This window comes from Cervus elaphus, chromosome 5 (genome assembly GCF_910594005.1).
Source record: "Cervus elaphus chromosome 5, mCerEla1.1, whole genome shotgun sequence".
Taxonomy (NCBI): Eukaryota; Metazoa; Chordata; class Mammalia; order Artiodactyla; family Cervidae; genus Cervus; species Cervus elaphus.
Genome location: NC_057819.1, coordinates 7,395,493 through 7,414,979, shown reverse-complemented (window position 1 = coordinate 7,414,979; position 19,487 = coordinate 7,395,493). Strand labels below are relative to the sequence as shown.

Sequence of the window (19,487 nt, the reverse complement as noted above, 5' to 3'; positions counted from 1 at the left end):
GGCTTCTCTCTAGTTAGCAATGTGCGGGCTCAGTAGCACCGTGGCGTGTGGGATGTCAGTTCCCAGACCAGGGATGGAACCTACATCCTCTGCATTGGAAGGCGAATTCTTAACCACTGGACCGTCATGGAAGTCCCTCCCGTAGGAGAGCTTTCTTTGACCACCCGTTTCATGTTTGATAAACTGAAAAATAATCACATTGTTATTGATTTGGATAGATTGGTGGTTAATAGAAAACTCAGATGTATTATGAAGGGGGAAAAACAACCATGTGATGGCAAACATTCCCTGGCTTCAAGCCAGAGAGCCAGCCGTCTTAATTCTCCCAAATTTCCCAGTCTCTCTGTGTTAGGATGAAAAGGGCAAGCAGCATGAATCATTTCACACTTGTCAATCAAAAGTGAATAATCACTGTTTTTTGTACATATAGCATCCTCTGCGTTTTTCAAACTTTGGTTCCTATCATTGTTTTCCAAGTAGACAAGGGCATATTTAGAGATGATGAGTCACGAGACAAAGTCGCCCTCTTTCGGCTGCTGAGTCAAAGCGTGTCACTGCATGTCAAGTTCTCACTGCTCCCACTTTCTCAGCTTCCCCCCGAGTCTCCCCACCACCACCACCACAAACCTCTGAGAGCCGCCCCTGCCCCGCCACCGTGTCGTCTCAGCGGGCTGCGTCCCTGGCCTTGTGTCTGCCTTCTGGTCTCCTACCAGGCAGCCAGCTGTAAATGTGGTTGGTGTGCTCGTGGGGTCAGTTCCTCAGGATGGAGGGTGGCGGAGCAGCCCAGGAGCAGCACAGCGGAGAGGGCCACGGCCGCTTCCCTGGTTGGAGCCTTGGCGCCCCTGGGGATAACAGCCGACCGCTGCCCAGGGGTTCGGCCTCTCCTGTGGCCTGGATGACAGGACTTGTCGGGCTGTAACGACCACCCTGCGGCTTCGGAAACAGCCCCTGTACAGAGTTATCTCAGGATCACTGCTGTCACAGAAGAGTTTTGTCATCAGACATGCTTCTCTCCAGCAAAGGACACTAAAAAGAAAGTGAATATCACATGGGAGCCCGTGAAGTTTTTAGTATCCAAAGGGGATTCTCATGCTTTTGGTTTTGTCAGCTGTAGTCTGGCCTTTGGAGTCAGACAGGCTGGGCTCAGACCCTCACTTATTACAGAGTGAGCCGGGGCTGTTGCGGAAGCCTCGGGAGCGCTGGTTTTCTCCCCCATGAAGCCAGCGGTTTCATTGCCAGGCCCCCTCTGGGGTTGGGGCACCTGTGTCCGCCTCCTGGCTGGTGCGCTAAGACCTGTTGTTGGGCTGGTTTTGCTTCTTCCTGAGCCAGAGCTGAGAAGACTGTGTCTCTTAAAAAGCGGCTGAAATAGCACATCGTCTTTAAGGAAAAACAGCTTACTTCTGGTAGGGCTTTGTTTTATGCATTTTTCACATAGGCTGAGTCACAAAGACCAAGGCTCTCTGGCCTTTCAGGAGCTGGAACCGTTTATACATAAAGCAGAGGCATCCATTTCGGAGCAACTGCTTGGGAAAGGAGGGTATTTTCACTTTCACCAGACTCCAGAATCTGTCCCGGTGTTATCGCAGGGTGCTCACCCAGCCTTGATGCTCTGACACTCCACTCCACACACACACACACACACACACACACACACACACACACACACACACACACACACACACACACACACACACACACACACACGTGCTCACACTCAGGACACCCAAAAGGTCAGCACCCAGCTTGGTTTGGGCATCTGAAGAAAGCAGAAAGGGGAAAAACGGTACACATTTTGACCTCAGAAATCTTCACTTTCGGGTAACAGATCAATAAGGGCGGGTGGAGAGCATCCCTGTTGGGACCTGGATGCAGGTTCATCCAGTGGTTCAGTGGTTTAGGGATGCGCCAAAGGCCTGTGGTCCAGAGCCTCACCCTCAGTCTTTCTCCATTTTTCTTCTAAGTGACTTGCCTGTAGTAATATCTCTCCCATACTCACCTCTCAGGCAAGGGAGTGAGTGAGTCAAGCTTCTAGAAAGGGCTATGCTTTTGAGAGACAGGCCTATTATTTTCTATCAGTAGGATCGCTTATCTTTCTGCCACAAAACTGTAGCTCAGATATGAAAAAGCATTTTCCCAGCTCGTTTTCAGAGCACAGCCTCACTTAGGGGGAAGAACGAAGAACTCTGAGTAATAGTTTGGCAGAGAGATGCTGTCATTACGTGTAATTTTTATCATAGCGCCTCTAAAAGGCCAAGTTGCCTAAACGCTTCACACGTCTTGAGATTAATCCTACTGTTCCATGTGGATTTGTTGGAAGGTTCGTGGGTTGAATGGTAAATTCAGCCTGGTTGACCTTTCTGTATTTCTCACTTTCCAGATTAATGGAGGGTGGGTAGAGAGCAGCGGGCCCTCCTGGGTTCTCCCTGGTTGATGTCTCTAAACCCACAGAGATCTGTTTTCCTGTCTTTACAAATAAAAAGTGTGTGCATGCTCAGTCCCTTAGTCGTGTCCCACTATTTGTGACCCCATGGACTGTAGCCCACCAGGCTCCTCTGTCCGTGGGATTTCCCAGGCAAGAATACGAGAGTGGTTGCCATTTCCTTCTCCAAGGGATCTTCCCGACCCAGGGATCAGACTCACATCTCTTGCATCTCTTGCATTGGCAGATGGATTCTTTAGCTTTATTGCCCCCTGGAAATCCCACGAATAGAATAGCCTCACTATAATTGAAATATTCTTTTATTGCCAGATTCTTCTAGTACTTTAAAGAAAACCCTGTATATGTTAATTTTTCATTGGCAAAAACAAAGTAAGGATGCTGTAGAAGATTGGCCTGAATCTGACTGACACAGGGTTGGAAGTGAAGTGTCCTTATCATATATCACCCTGTGGTGGACCCTGGTTGTTGGATTGTCCTTTGTTTAGTTTTTCTTTTTTTGAGAAAAACTTTATTGAAGTATAGTTGATGTACAATATTATATAACTTACTAGTGATTCACAGTTTTGAAAGGTTCTACTCCATTTGTGGTCCTTATGAAACACTGGCTATGTTCTCCATGTTGTATAGTATACGCCTGACTGCTCGACGGTCGTCAGCAGAGGTTTATGACAGCTGAGAAGTAGTCTCCTAATGGTTATAGCCTGTCACCTCATTATCTTCCCACACGCAGTTACGGTGCTTTGGAATCTGTTGCCTTTGTAAGCATGTCAAATCATACATGTCTTGATTTCTTAAAATAACAAGCTTCTTGATTGCGACCAAGAACTCTACAAGAACTTCCCTCTGGTGATCTCTGAACGCTGGCAGCAGGAAGTGGCAGAAACGGTTTATGAAGCAGTGAATGCAGACACGGATAAAATCGAGGCCAGGAAGAGAGCTAAAAATAAGCAGCTTGGCCACGAAGAAGGTAAAATAGCCGGTGTGTCTCAAGATATTTCTAATACGATGAATTTTCAAGATCTCTGGTAAAGCAGAAAATGGTATCTGGGTCATAAAATCCTTTCCAGTGGTGGGAGAGGGAGGGGAATGCCATCAGTTGTTTGAATTTTACCTGGCCTGGGAGTGTTCAGCATGAAATGATGTTGCAAAGTCACTCGTCTTCATCTATTTTATTTATTTTTTAATTTTTATTGAAATATAGTTGATTTACAACATTGCGTTAGGTTCAGGTACACAGCAAAGTGATTCAGTTACACGTGCATATGTAAATACGTATATTCTTGATATTTCAAAGTCTTTAGTCCACACACATGTAATATGTATGGGGGTTTGTCAGCAGTATTTTGTCAGTACTCTTGCCTTCTTATCTTGGAGTATTTTAGAGCCAATTTGGAAGCCTTTTTTCCTTTAAAGAGTAAGTATGATGGTGTCAGGAGCAGGGCCAGCTTCATGGGCGTCTGGCCTGTGTGGTATCATCAGGCCTGCCCCCAGCCCCCACCCCCAGGTTAATGCTCTGCTGGCACCATCTTGACGTTCTAAATAATTTTTTAACAAGGAACCTGCATTTTCATTTTCCACTGGGCCCCAAAAAGGGTGGTGAGGAACTTAGCCTCACCACATGTGAGGTGTTTATTAGACATGTTTTATTAGACATGTTTATTATTAGACATGTTTATTGTCCAGAGGCATGAGTATATACATATTACAAACAGCATTAAAGAGTCACCAAGCCATAGTTTTATTGGCCATATTTGAGTGACCTACTAGGATTTCCAAAGGGAAATACGTCACATCCAGTATTAAATAAACTGGTCATTTTTGATTCACCAAATATTGTCAGTCTTGATTTTTCTAAGACTTTGTGGATTTTGGATTTAAACTTGTTGTGGTTAGTGATTAAGATATCTTTGGTTTTACTTCTAAGCAAAGACCTTCCTGAGGTTAACATATAGTAAGAATGATCAGAAATCATTTCAATCTATGAACAGCTTGCCTTGGTTGGGGCATCTTGATGCAGGGTTCCTGGGTCTTGTCGGCTGTTCCTAGTAGCATTTATCACCTACTTAGAAAAGTGTCCTCCATCCCAGGATGAATGACTGCTTGGCTGAAACTCACCTGAATTTGCACCAAGGGAGCATGGCAGCCCTTTACCCTTGCTTACCTCCACTCTGCAGGGGAAGGGGCTTTATTTCTAAGCTGCTCTTTAGAGAAATGGGTCCATTGAGATCACTGTCGACCACGTTTTCTGGAATGGATTTTACACAGGAAATTACAGCCTCAGTAGTTTGCTCAAGAGAGACCTATGATGTCACTAGAATCTTGGCAGATTGGACCCAGAAAACAAAAATATATATTTTAATGACCTTGTTGAAGTGTAGCCTTTTAATTAGAGCTGCAATTAGAACATCTAGCAGAACAATGAATTTATCTTCAAATATATGTAAGTAATTTTGATATAACTAGATCTTGGTTGAATATCTCAGAGGTCACCCTTACACAAAAATACAGTCTAGGCTTAGATCTCTGAAGTAAAAATAGAAGACTTACACTTTAAGTATATTGAGAAGTTCAGACACCTTTTTCATTAAACTGGCAACTCCGTGAACTGTACCTCATCACCACGAACCCTCCTCCGGCCATGCCCTCTTTCATTTATCCCTTTCCTGCTTTTGTCCATGTGATACAACGTGGGTTTTGCTTATTTATTACATGAATCTCCAACTAAGAGTGTTAGCTCCCTGAAGGCGAGGACTTTTGTCTCTTTTATTCACCGCTGTGCCTAGCACCTACGCATCCATTCCCTTCATAACTGAATGACTGAGTGAATGATAAATGAATGAATGAATGATTTAAGCATGACCACCAAAGCCTCTAAGGAAGGCAAAGCAAGCTACTTAAAATTGACCTTTTTTTCAAGACAATACTTTGCTGTAAAAATGTAATCAGAACTTGGCATGAGCCCAAATTAGCTTGGTCTCTCTACATAACCACATGTTCAAAGGGTAATTATAACCTTAAGTGGAAGAAAGAATAGTTTTGATCCTTGTGTTACTTTGGTTTTTTTGGACAAAGACGCCTCTCTGCTGTTCTTTTTAATAGACCGTTAAAGGGAGAACCCCAATGCCATGTAAAGGCAAAGGTACTTTAGGCACAGTATAATCACCCTCTGTTCCCCAACTGTCACCCTGCATAATGAAAAAACTAGTTAGCAGACAAGCTTTTACCCTCTCAGAGTGATAGAGGAGCATCTTGAATTTATCAGAATATGGAGAAACAGCCATCTAATATGTGAGTAGAGAGCTGAAGAAGTTTGTTCTTTCATGTGCTTAAAAGCCAAAGTAATGATTTCTATAGACTGTTCTCTTTATAGCAACTTGTTCTTTTTCCAGAAAGCGTGTCATTCTTTTTTTCTGAGAAGCCTACGGGCATTCTGTTTCCGACCCTGCTGAACGCTCCGCTGTGTTCTGTGCCTCAGATTACGCCCTGGGAAGAGACTGCATCATGCACGGGTACATGCTGAAGCTGGGGAACCCTTTCCTGACCCAGTGGCAGCGCCGCTATTTTTACCTCTTTCCGAACAGACTTGAGTGGAGAGGAGAGGGCGAGTCGCGAGTAAGTCTGCAGCGTCGGCCGAGCGCGTTTCCATGGTGATTTTGTATCCCTGGCGTGTTTGTAAAAGCTCTCCCGTGCTCTGTGCTCTTCTAACCTGTGTATGTGAGATTTCTCATGTTCATACTCTCAGACTCCTCTGAAGCAAGGAAAGATTTGGTACCCCTTGAAAATAGAATGTGCCATCCAGGGAAGTCAGAGCAGGCAGGTTTGCGGAAGGCTGGAGAGCGGTTGGGTGGATCCCAAAAGGGGACAAAAACTGGGACTTTGGAGTCAGAGGTGTTCAGACACACTGTTCGTGTCTCTGGGACTCAGAAGCACATTCTGTTGACTGAACCTCAGTTTCCTCATCTGTAAAAGGGGAGACGTGGAAATGGTAACAATATAAAGCAAACTATAGTCCAATAAAAATTAATATTAAAAAAGAAAAGGAATTGTAACAACTACTACAGTTTTTGCATATTTATCTTGGGCCAGGTGCTGTCCACACACACACACACACACACACACACATTTAATTTGCTTAGCACCCTTAGAGGCCCAACCTTTATAAAGAGAGAACCAGGACTTAGAGAGGGAAGGTCTGGCCCCAGTGACAGGTTTGGGTGAGGAGTGATTCTGACCAAGGCCTGCCTGTCTCCGTGATGAGGCCTTCCCGAGTCGGGGTCAGGTGAAGCAAGGTCATTGGTGCAGCCCGAGAGGCTTGGCACCGAGCTCAGAGCACCTGCCCTCCTGTCCTGCTGCACCTGTCTAGAAGACCGGAAGTGGGCTCCATCCAATTAGACAGGAAGACAGATACGGCAGCCCTGTAAGGTCCTCTCAAGGGCTGATGTTTGTGAATGAGAAGAAGGAAATCTCCGATCCCCGCCATCACTTGTGGGAAGCTGGGCAGCATTTATTAGACGCCTGCTGTGTGAAGAGCTGGGGGCTCATGTCCCTGGAAAGGGGTGGCCCAGGTGGAAGGCTCTCTGCTCTTGGAGAGGGAAGGTTGGTCATCATAAACAGGACAGCGGTCCCAGCTGTGAAAAATGTAGTTGGTGTATCGGAGTACGGCTTCCCCTTGCCTGGGGCGTGGAGCCCACCAGTGGTGAGCCCACACCTGGTGTATTCGGCTTTGGAATGAGTTTTGCAAATCCCTGTTGGTGAAGATGCCATTTAATTGTGAGTGACTGCTGTCTGAGCATGACCACGTTCTTTACAAATGAGCAGGATCTTCTCACTACTGCTAGTGCCGTAGAAGTCATCTTCTAAAAAGTAATGCAGCCAGGATCTGAGTTGAGATTAAGAAAACTCTTTGGGAGTATCCTCAGTTATAACTCAGGTACTAGTAAATATTGTGTAATATAAAATACACATATAAAATAGTGTATATAATTATATTTTATATAATATTACATGTGTATTTTTTATATTGCAGAATGTAATTCTATAATACACTTTAGTGTTAATCCATACATATATCATTATATAATGTTTATTTGCAGTTAGTGAATGGCCTTAGTAAGTCACTTTTGTACACATTGAAGGGAGATTATCTCACTTTTCAGAATATTCGAATACTAAAAAAAGATAATCTTATTTTGCTTACCACTGGATGTGATAAATTACCTTGGTTTTAAGAAAATGTTTAGTGTCGATTCATGAAGCTATGTCATGTGCTTGGGTAGATTCGTTAAGTTTAAGTCAGGAGAAAAGAAATGTGAGTTTATGATGGTATTGTTTTTCATTTAGGATTCCTGGAGTATTTACCCCAAAAAACATAAAATGGTAAGGTGCTCAGAGGCACTGTGGCATTCACCAGAGGCAATGATGCCATGGACCCAGAGGGACCATCTTTTAAGCACATCACCTGTGTTTATGGCATCATTTCGATATGATCAGAACAGCAGTTGCTTACAAGCTAACATGCCCAAACGTGTCCTGAGCTGCGGGTTCAAAGCCAGTGCCACCCCCCTGGCTCCTGCATATCATGTGTATCGCATCATTGTTCCCTCGCAGCAGGATTGACTGCATCCAGGGGAGTGTGTGATGCCGGAGAGGTGCGTGCTCCACACTCTTCCCCACGTCAGTGCTGTGCTGAGGGAACAGCTTTGCTTTCTGCCTCATAGAGATATTTCTCTCTTTGCAGCTTTCTTTGAGATATTTTGAATGTTTGTACATTTCCCTTGTAGTTGTTTCTCCCCCACTTCTAGAATATCATCAAAGAAAGAAAGATGGCTGTTTTTTTTTTTTTTTTCTTTATCTGAGCTGGTAGTTTTCAGTATGATTTATTAACTTAAAAATTCATGCAATAATAAGTGAAGTAACTCATCATTTATTTTTACCAATAGCAAAATTTACTGACAATGGAACAGATTGTGTCCGTGGAAGAAACTCAGATTAAAGACAAAAAGTGCATTTTGTTGAGGATAAAAGGAGGGAAGCAGTTTGTCTTGCAGTGTGAGGTGAGTCTTCATTTGCATTTCCCACAGGGGTGAAGGTTACAACAGTGATGTAAACGTTCAGCAAAGATGCCTGCCTGCTTATCTGACATTTTCTCAGTCCACGCTTCATCACTCACAAACTTAGCAAGAAAGGCAGAAGACACAAGTTTTCAGCAAATTAACAATTATTTTAAAAGAAGTGTTCTTAGAAGATGACAGGAGGAAGGACCCGAAATAACGTGGTTACCCCCTCTCTGGAAACCATCCAGTAATTAACAGGGGCTTCAAATTGCATTTGTTCCACAGTTTCCCAGATCTGCTCTGCTCTTTAAGCATGTTTAAATTGAGGTTTGTGTTTAAATAAACATAAGATCCTCAAGTAACTGTGAGCAGGGAAATGCCATTTTTCTTTCCCGAAGTTCTATCGTAGCTCAGACTTAATTCCTGGACACTTACCTACTGAGGTATTGAGGGAGGGTGTGGAGGTGTGAAAAAGAGCATATTTAGAGAAAGAGAGCAGTAGCAGATACAAAGATGTGCTTATTTTGTGACTTCAACACTTTTCTGCTGGGGCGGGGTGTGTGTGTGTGTGTGTAAAGAGAGAGCATGTTTAGAGAGATAAACCAATAGCTGATAGTAAAACATATGCTTAATTGCTTCATGACATGATTACACATGCGAAGGTGCTTCTTAAATTTGTGAAAACTCCTCCCTGGGGACTTCCCTGGTGGTCCAGTGGTTAAGACTCCATGCTTCCACTGCAGGGGCGCGGGTTCAGTCCCTTGTTGGGGAACTAAGATCCAATGTGTTGTGCAGCTCAGCCAAAAAAAGCCAACTCCTCATATTTTATCTTCTAGACCTAAGTTGTGGTAAGACATCAGAGATCACAGGTGATTGCTCTACAAAGTCAAGGCAGCAAGTCTCCCAGTGGGGCCGTATGAGGCTCCTCTGAAGGGCTTGGTCCCTCCTCTGAGCAAGGGGCCCCTGGAGGAAGTCTCTTGTGTGCCTCCCCGCTTCCTCACTGGCCTAGGGGAGGGACATGGGGTGTGCTTTCCCTGGGGGGGTGTTCCGAGGCCATCTGAACTGGCCAGAGGCTTCCACATGTGTCAGCAGAGCCGTGACACTGTCCCAACTCCTCCCCTCCATGTGTTTGCCCTCAGAGTGACCCAGAGTTTGTGCAGTGGAAGAAAGAGCTGACAGAGACATTCACGGAGGCCCAGCAGCTGCTACGGCGAGCCCCCAAGTTCCTCAACAAATCCCGCTCGGCCGTCGTGGAACTCTCAAAGCCACCTCTCTGCCACAGGAACAGCAACGGCCTCTGAACCCCTGACTGATGGAGAGGGTCCCGGGAGAAAGCACCTCCTCCTCCGGGCAGTCCACATGGGCTGCTTAGTCCTCAGAGTGCAGCCTTGGGGAAAAGTGTGAGGATGAGAGACGGAGTTGCTCCCATCCAGGGTGCTCTGTGGCCGGGCTAGGGCCAGGACTCTGAGATGCTTCCACTAGGAGTGGTGACCACCGTCAGGCTCGGGGGTGCCTCCTCCCTCCTAAGGGCCTCTGCCACCATCGCATCTCTCTGTCCTCGAAACTACTGAAGAAATGAAATTCTCCTTCTTTGCCATACGTTTCTGTTGGTTATGGGTGAACCTAGAACTTGAAATGCTCCCTACTGATCACGGCACTTTTTACATCCACTAGCAAGTGTATCTCAGACTTGCTAAGATGGGATCGAGCAGTCTGCTGTTCAGATTGCCCTGCACTGCCACGTTCTGTCCATCAACAGCCGCTCCTGGGTTTTTGACTGTCTTTGCTCTGTGCTACTAGGGGGATGGCAGACCACCCCGGGGGTGTCTTTTGTTCTCCCAGGCTTGAAAGCTGCAGAGGTTTTCTTAGAGGGTTGCACCTGGGCCCTCCCCATGGGTGCTGCACCCACGGGTACCAGCCTGCCTGTGACAGGGAGCTCAGGCAGCTGGGGATCGAGGACCCTGCCCGCCACCCCATCCCCACCCCCTGAGGGTGTGGGAGCAGTCAACACCTGAGGCATCAGATCACAGATCTTCAGAAGGTTCGCAGTGGCTCTACAAGAGAGGCAGTGGCGGTTTACATCTCAAGGCAATAGCTGTTTTCAAAACCCTCCAAGTCCACAGCACTTTCCTGTGTCTGGGTGCCCGGGACCGCCTGGGGGGACACCTGTCTTGGGTTTGGACAGAAGCGGTCATGTGACCCAGCACCTCTGGTTCCCTCTGCCTGACCTCAGGAAGCATCTCGGTAATGAATGAGTCAAGGAAAGAAACTGTGTTTAACATTTTAGTATAACTTAAAATGAATTTTATTGAAAAAGGAATGCCGAAGATGAATGTGCCAGAAGGGGTTAACTGTGTGTGTTGAACTTGTGCTGTCGTTCAACTGTCATTAGTGATCCCGGGCCCGGACGGGCCATCCCGTGACAGCAATGGCTGGGTCCCAGTGGCCGTCCTCTCCCCGGGGTTGGTGTCAGGCCCCAAGTAAGTGCTGGGTTCTAAAACCCAGTGTGTTTCCCAGTGATGTCCTCCGTGTCATCAGACTAAAAATAATAACAGTAGTTTTCAAAGTCAACATATTTGTCCTATTCTTAGTGCACTTTTATTGTCTGTTTCCAAGTCGACTACTCACAATATAAATAACTTGACATCGTAATTATCTGTATCCTGTCCTCGATATTTTTAGTGGTTCCAAATCTCTGTGTTTACATTCGTGTGCCGTGCTCACTGGGAAAGTCAGTCCTTCTTAACGAAACGACGTCTTGAGAGTTTGGGAAGATAATTACTGAAACAGCCTTTTGTTTCATAGAAATTTCCTTGGAGAAGAAACTGCGAGGTTTACTGTTTATCTCACTTGCTAGTTGGAGTGTAATATACATGTTCTGCTCTCTGCTGTTTGCAGTGTAGAAGTTGGGGCCTACTATTTACATGGATTCTCCTGATGTGTAAAGGGAAGAAGAGTATTCAAATTCCATTTTTTAAAAAAAGTTGAAATAACAAAAAAACAGAGATGGAAAAGCACTTCATGATGAGTGAACATCTTCCCATAGCGATTGTCCATCACTGTCACCGTTGTTGTTAGCGGCTCTGTTGCAAGCTCGTGTGTGCTCAGCGCTTCCAGTTCAGAGATGAGTAAATTATAGTTTAGAAATTGCTGAGCCTCACGCCTCTGCTGGACAGAGGAGAGATGCAACCTCTCCGTGGAGAAGGTACATGAACCTCAGGGGTCTGGGCTTAGCATCCCAACACTGCATACCCAGGGCACCAGCTATGCCAGTTTGCATCTCTGAAAAACATCATTTAAGCTCTGGACCAGAACATAAGGTCGTCTTCCCTTTGGAAAAGAAAAATGAGTTGGAAACACCCCGAGAGCTCTGTTGCCTCAGATTTATTCCAAGGAAACTCCCTCAACTCAAGATGGATGGATAAGGACAGGGCTGAGAAGTGTCACGTGGATGTCACTTATTAAAAGTACTCTGTGAGGTTAGGATGAGTGGCTTTTTTAGGGTGGGTCCTGGGTTGTGTTGGGGTCTAGTTTGACAGCCCCAGAGAGGCCAGTCTTCCTCCTGAACTCATTCGTGCAGCCGTTCTGATGGGGTATGTGTCTCTACTGCCAGATGGAAGACTTTCCAGGACCCTTCTGTGCCAGCACTTGGTACCCACATGGCCAAAGAAGTCGATTGTTTTTAGAAGACTTGGTGTACGTGGTGTTTTAGGTCTTCATGTTTGGCTGTAACTACATTTGGACCGTTCAAAAGGACAAAATTGAGCACAAGTACTATCATTATTTTATATTTATATGGTTGGGATGTTTTAATGTTTGAGAAAATCGTCGAAGCTGATATTTTTATAAAACTATGTTAATGTCTCGATTTCATAAAGCAAAGGAATCATTAAAGCAAAGCCTAAAAATTGATTACGCTGCTGTGTGACATCTATGAAATGAATTAGAAGCTTGGGAGAATCTGAGGTTATTTCTTTTTTTGGCCTGTTAACATTCTCCTTGGTGCATTTATCCCCTTATGTCACTGGGGCTCATGGTTTTTTCCTTCTCTGTCATGTTTAAGTATGGTTTTTCAGCAAAACTGCTAGAAATCAGCTGTTGTTTCATTGCTAATGAGAACGTTTCACTACTTGTGCCTCTAACTGGTCAATTCACAGACACGACAACTTCAGGTTCTGTATGTAAAGAGAAGAAAGATAGCATTCTGCTCAAGAAAGACAGCAACAAAGCTGGAGAAGTAAATAGAGCAACAGCCACAAACAACGACCTTCTTAAAGCAATGTTTCGCCTTGATTTGCAGTTTGAAATATTCCATACAGACCCTGGCAACAATTGTTTGAAGACCCTCGCTGGTCATTTTAAAAAAATGTCATTGACCAACTGACAATGTGGTTTAATTCTGAAGATCAAAGTGTGTTCCCCCCCAACCCCGTGAGGATTTTTTTTTTAATTTCATTTGGAATTTATAGTTTAGTCAATCCAATACAACGTTTGACTTTTTCTGTGGAATTGACTTTTCTGATGTTTCATAATTTTAACCCATCCAGAAAAAAAGAAAATTCTCAAAGTTGGACTTTTTTCGCTAGATGTAAATCTGTTAAAAATCTACAATGTGCCAGTGTAAGATAAAACTTCTCTTGTGTGATTTAATTAGTTGTAATTTTTCTCACCTACATTCAGGGAAATGTATGTGTGTCATTCAGAGATACTTGGAAAGTGAACGCCTCGCCTGCCGGGGGATGGCAGAGAGGAGTCAGCAGCCTTCATTCAGATCTGTGACAGATCCTGAGACGTCCTGGTAGAAGTGGGGCAAAGAGAAAAAGGAGTTTATTTGCTGGTAAAAACTCATCTCTTTACACCATCAAGGACCAGGGAAGTTACAGTTAAACTTGGGGCTTCAGGGCTGTCCTCCTCTTAGAAGAAGAGGAGTTGAATAGTAACTTGTAAGACTTGGTCTCTTTGACTGTGGAGCTACGAGACTTAGATTAGGCTGTTTGCTTTCCACCAGGACTTTAGGTTGCCCCTGTTTGTCATCCAGCAGCCCTGGGGAAGGCCCACGGAGCCCAGAGCTGCTGCCCGTCTGGCTGTGTGTGCCTGGCAGCCAAGCAGGGGGCCAGAGGGAGGTGTGGGTGGCTCTCAGTGCCCTGCCCTGCATGTGGGGTGGGGACGTGGCCGCAGAAGCGCTGAAGTTACTGTGATTCCCTGACGATAACAACACGAGGCTTATTGCCGCTTGAGCCAGGCGGAGTGGCTCTAACAGTTTGAACTTCTCAAAACATTTTTTTTTCCCCCTAAAATTCTAACATGATTTTCCTCCTGCATCGGGTTGACTTGAGAAGCTTTAAAGAATTAATCATTTAAATTCATGTTAATAAGAATTTTTGTATCCAGGCCACATTTTAAAAAATTTACTGTAGAATGAATGAAAGTTGAACTCTAAAATGATACTTCTTGGTTTCCTCGAATCATAATGGCCTTTAGATTTCCTTCATCCTCGAAGACGTAAGAGAGCCATTCTCTGACGAAAGGGTGACAGAGATGCTCAGCTCTGGCAATGGGGACACGAGTGACCGGCCACTTCACTGGCATGGCTGGGTTAGCACTTACTGATAATGTAGCACCCCAAATTTTAAATTGCCTTTATAAAAAAGAAAAAAAGCACATGTTACAGAAAGTGAATTAACAGGATATGCATTTGTCAAAACCATATATAGGAAAAATTTAATTCTTCATTTTAGACTTAAATAACTCATGTTCTACAGTAAACTGTCTTATACCTAAGAAATTGCAAAATCATCTCTGAAAAACTGATAACTATGCTTCCATTTTAGTTTTTTTCCTAACATGTCTCTTGTGAAGGTAGGGAATGGAGAAATTTTCTAATCATGTATTCATATTTCAAAGGACTTGAAATTCAACTTCTTGTTTCTTAGTTGATATATTCCATGATGTACATTTTATATATGGTTTATGAGCTAAGCACTGGCCATTTTTTTTAAGTTTTATTGTTTGTATTTTTCTATGTTTTAACTAACAGATGTGGCTTTTTTCTGGGTAACATTAAGATGCCAAACTACATATACATATATATATATATAAACAAGAGTTCTATTTTAGCACAAAAGCATTTTATATTATTTATTGAACTCTCTCTTTGTTCTCATCAAAAACATTTCTTAACTGCTTCTGCTCCTTTTTATTTGTATAGTTTGTTATTTAAGAAAACGCACTCCTTTCTGTTTCATTTTGTTTTGTTTTGTTCACAAAATAAAATTAAAGCAAAGCCTATAGCAGTGTGGGGGCGGACATCCCTTCTCATGGCCCGCAGACTTTTTTCAACAACAGCTTAACCCTCAGAGCTGTGCCGAGAGGCACGTGCACTTCTTGGGTAACACCTGACCGTGAACTTGCCATGAGGTACTGCTTTCATCTACCTCTTCTGAAGGCCCTGTGCTTGGGGACAGGTTCGCCGAACGCGTCCCTCTAGACCAGCTCCACCATAGAAGAACTTCAGAAAAGCATGTTGGTGTCCTCTCCTCATGATGTAGATTTCACAGTGGCACGTAGGGGCGCCAGCAAGCAGGGCAGGTAGGTACTTGTATGGCCAGCCTTCAGGAGCTGAAGTCTACCTGCAGAGCATCACTTCTGACTCTTCCTTGTGCCAAATCCCCCAGCCAGTCTTGCCATCGCCTCAAGATTTGACTGTAGCACCTGATTGATCAGCTCCCTAAATGGAAGCCTCTTCCTCCACGTTCTTCAGAAAACAGCCGACTGGGTTTAAAAGCAGCACTTCTGGGAGCAGCTCCTTTGAACATGACTCTTCCCATCTCGCCAATTCAAAATGATTTGGGAAATGGGCTTGTCCACCGTTAAAACTTTGCAAGAGGTCTTATTTTCGAGCAGACCTTTGAGGGGTCCACATGAAACAGTGAAGATGGGTCCCTGTGAGGGGTGAGGGGGTCCGTCCTCACACGCTGACATTTCTCTCTCCTTGTGTCCCTTGCTGCATAACCATCCACATGGTCACATATTTGTTCTGTTTGTGGCCAAAGGGTAACACCTTTGAAGAAATAAATCTGTTTTCTCTCATGCATTGCTATGCCAAAAGAGGTCAATGAATTGGATATTATAAATCTAAAGATTGTACCTGTTATCTGGTTTTCTTCCTCTTCCCATCAGTTGTGCCAGCAGAGGTCACAGCCACCTCTTGGTGTGTGTTTACCGGTCTGAAATCGTTTCCCATGTGAGATGCTGGGCCAGGTCTGAGGTCACCTGTCCCGTGCGTGGTGTGTCACCGTCGGTTAGTATCGTCGTTTTTCATGGTCATTTGGGGGGCAGCCAGGCTGGTTTTCTTTGTTGATAAATTACTTATATAAACCTCAATAAACAGGATCTGTATACAAAGAGACTTAACTTTGGTGTGCTGTTTTTCCACCCAGCTAAAAACTACATTTCTTCATCAAGCTATTCGGTTATCAGGAGGTGACTTCGTTTGTAAGAAATCCTGATTTGGGGGGAAATTCACGCAGAGGCGGATTTTGTTATAGGAAGGGAACTGCCAACAAGTTTTTTCTGCCAATTTCAAGGATTGTTGGAGCACAGCCAAGTTCAGTGTCGGGGTTTGGGAGACTAACCTGCTCGTGGAAGGCATGGCGCCAGGAAAGAGTCTGGGAGAGCCGGGGGGTCCGTCTTGTTTCCAATTTTTTTAGGAGATTGGCCAGGCCTCCTGCGTGTACTCTCAGGGTGACCCTGGCTTCCCTCCCAGACGTTAAGGCCTCTCCTCCAGCCCTGCTCCCACAAAGACCTGTGGAGAGACCCCGTGGCGTGTGTCACTTTAAGCCAGAAATTTAAGGAGGTGGTGGCCCAGAGCCACAGGCATGCCTGCTTGTTGGCCCATAGGTCGAGGGTAGGGAGATAACCTCTCTGCTTGAGCTGGAAACACCTGTCCCTGACTGGTTCAGGAAAGATGGCCTTCACAGTTGGCCCATGGAGTGTATTTGTATTTGCCAACTTGAAAATATCTCACAAAACAGTCGACGGGAGCCCCAGCTGTGGAGCACGTGGTCATCATTACGGGCAGAGGGCACCCTGGTGGCGGAGCCCTTGGTCTGACATAGTAGGTAACCAGGGCCCACTGCTGAGAGCTGCAGATATCCGGTCACCCCTTGGCACCCAGGAGGAGAGGGAGCAGGCTGGGGACCCTATTCCCAGCAAGGTCACCAGGCAGCCTCTTTGGTCCTCTGTTCTCTCATCCCTAAATTAAGAGAGTTGAATTAGATACTTTGAAGGGCCATTGTAGCCAAAAACATCCTCCAAGTTTCCATCCAAGAGTAAATGTCAGGGACTTCGGCTGTACCTGGAGAGCGAAAAGGAAATCTCTTCTCCCGCACGGCCCAGGGCTGCTCCCACATGGTCTAAGGATCTCCTCTGTGTCATCGTCCCCCTCAAACCGTGCCTTCTGAACCCGGAGCTCCTGCTGGTTTGCCTGGGCAGGAACCGGGTGCTGAACTAAAGGAAAGGCTATCTTTTCCTGGCTGCTTTCTAACCATTCTGGGTACCAGAGGTTGAAAAAAGGTTTTCAGTCCGAGTTGTTCAGGCTGGTTATCTCCAGGGAAACCGTGAGGCTTCACTCTGTGCTCATGCACGCAGCTTTGGACATGCACATGATCAGCAAAGCCCACAAGGGGAAGTCTGCTTAGTGGCCCACATTAACTTGTCCCTAACAGGTGAAATGGGAGACAGAGGCAGATGGTCACAGCAAGGAGACATTTTGCCTGATTTACAGATACCCCAAATGACTGGATTCTACATTTTTCTTCTTAAAAGATAGCATTGGAAAGTGGATAAAATGCCCAGTTCATAGAGTTGATTTGATAGCTGGTAAAGGGCTTCCTGGAGAAGGGAATGGCAACCCGCTCCAGTATTTTGTGAGAACTCCATGGACAGAGGAGCCTGGCGGGCTACAGTCCATGGAGTTGCAAAGAGTCGGACGCGACTGAGCCACTGAACAACCCCGCTTTCCAGGTGGTGCTAGTGGTAAACAGCCAGTGCGGGAGACCCAGCTTCCATCCTTCGGTCAGGAAGATCCCTTGGAGGAGGAAATGGCAACAGGCTCCAGTATTCTTGCTTGGAAAACCTCTGTGAACAGAGGAGTCTGGCGGGCTACAGTCCGTGGGGTCGCAAAGAGTCAGACGTGACGCGACTGAGCAAAACATGTCTCTGCCTGACCGCCTGACCGTCAGTCATAGTTTCCTGCATTGGGAATTTTCAAAGTGTTCTGCCTTTTACATGTATGTTAGTGAAAGTTAGAAGAAGATGCCTCTGGGCTACTAGCCTGATCCTATTTTAAACCTGTCTTCCGCCTCATTGTTTCTGTGTGACACATAAGGGTGGTTTCGCTTCTCTGTCTTTAAATGCCCTCCTGACCAAGGAGGAATGGAAAAAGGAAGAAACAGATTTACTAATATTCCACTGGTTTGCGTAAAGTTTGGTCCCTCTAACAAATGTAAAATAAGATCATACTGACTGCACTTTCAGAGGCTTAGCTACTCAAACTCAACACATAATTGTTGCCCTTTCTAGATGCCATTGAAAAAGCTCACCTCTTGTAGTGTAACTTTAAATGGAGTGTAACCTATAAAAATTTGGAATCACTGTCTTGTACACTTGAAACTAAGATCATATTGTAAATCAACAATACTTCAATAAAGAACAAGTACATCTCTTTAGTCAGGCTCAGTGATAAAGTTTGTCTGGGTTACATGTAATACATATCTGATACAGTCACATTAAAACAAAAACAAATTGTTGAAATGACCATTCATTCTAATGACCATGGGCTTCAGAGTCAGGAAGTCCGGGATTTGCATCCTGACAACCCCTTGCTAGCTGTGTGGACCAGCATGACATACATAATCTGTGAAAGTCCCTTCTTTTCTCCTTCTAGGTGAGATAGGCCGGGACCTGGGGTCCTTTTCCCAAGTGTTTGCGCCAACATTGGACGAACTTCTTTTAGAGCAAGGGAATACAGAGAGACATTAACTGCATGCATGCACAGTTGGGGTAATTCCTCGGAACAAGAAAATACAAAAGGCCACAAGCAAAGTGGCATTGTGGAGGTGCCGGGAGCAAAAGCCAGTACTGCGCATGGTCCGTGCACCCAACCTCACCATGAGGGTGGGCAGACCACCTAGGCCACCCCTCCTGCCTGAGCCAGGCATCCACCCCCACCCTCCCCTCATGTAAGGAACCAGCCCGCCCTCCTTGGGGAGCAAGTGAGGGCACCTGTTTCTTGTTCTCGCTCCCTGCTGCTGCAGCCCGAGCCCCAGGAAAGCCTTGCCTGAATTCCTCACCCGGCTTCTCACCAATTCCTGTTGATTCGAGCCCAAGGACCAGAGGCGGTAACACAGGCAGTGGACAGGGCAGGCTTTAGAGCCTCTCATTTGCTGCAGTGTTTTAAGACCGTGCCCTCTGGGGGGACGCCAGAAAGAACTTGGTGGGTTCAAATCCTGGCTCTCTGCTTTTTAAGGTTGTTGTCGTTCAGTCACTAAGTCATGTCCGACTCTTGGCGACCCCACGGACTGCAGCACGCCAGGCTTCTCTGTCCTTCACAGTCTCCCGGAGTTTGCTCAGATCCACGTCGGTTGAGTCGGTGGGCTGCGTAAGGTAAGTTGGTTCATTTTTCCAAGCCGAAGTTTCCCCATGGGTAAGACGGGCCTGGGGAAAACCCTACCTCCTGGGGTTGTCGGGACTAGGAGGTGAGTTCACAGAAGACCTCAGGTTTGCGCGTGATGGCGGTCGCCTCCTTCTTACCTGTGTTTCCACGCATTGATTGTTTACCAAGAGACACCAGCGTTTGGTTCAGTGATGTCCTTCCAGAGACCAGCTGGGACATGGAGCCGGGCTCTCCTCCTCGCCCAGCTGCTGTGGCCTCCGGTTATCTGCGTGGAGCGGAGGCGGGAGTGTGACTGAGTGGCCCGCCCTGGACGGGGTGG

At 45.7% G+C, this 19,487-nt stretch overlaps 1 protein-coding gene and 1 long non-coding RNA gene across 4 annotated transcripts in view; one reads left to right on the top strand and one right to left on the bottom strand.

Moving 5' to 3' along the window:
* The window catches only part of GRK3 (G protein-coupled receptor kinase 3), a 114,601-nt gene extending 98,695 nt beyond the window's left edge, over nucleotides 1-15,906 (top strand). For both annotated transcript variants that reach the window (XM_043901507.1, XM_043901508.1), the window contains 4 exons: nucleotides 3,245-3,407; nucleotides 5,916-6,052; nucleotides 8,380-8,493; nucleotides 9,633-15,906. In XM_043901507.1, the coding sequence (XP_043757442.1) occupies nucleotides 3,245-3,407; nucleotides 5,916-6,052; nucleotides 8,380-8,493; nucleotides 9,633-9,794 (576 nt within the window). In that variant the 3' untranslated portion in view covers nucleotides 9,795-15,906. The remainder of the gene's footprint in view (nucleotides 1-3,244; nucleotides 3,408-5,915; nucleotides 6,053-8,379; nucleotides 8,494-9,632) is intronic.
* Nucleotides 15,761-19,478, bottom strand: LOC122693739. 2 transcript variants are annotated; one of them, XR_006341005.1, is made up of 3 exons: nucleotides 18,846-19,478; nucleotides 16,128-16,297; nucleotides 15,761-15,886 (listed from the first exon to the last, which is right to left on the bottom strand). It is a non-coding gene; the product is annotated as an uncharacterized LOC122693739 (long non-coding RNA). The 2 variants fall into 2 exon arrangements; XR_006341006.1 differs by having other exon boundaries at nucleotides 18,858-19,478.
* Nucleotides 19,479-19,487: the final 9 nt, after the last annotated feature.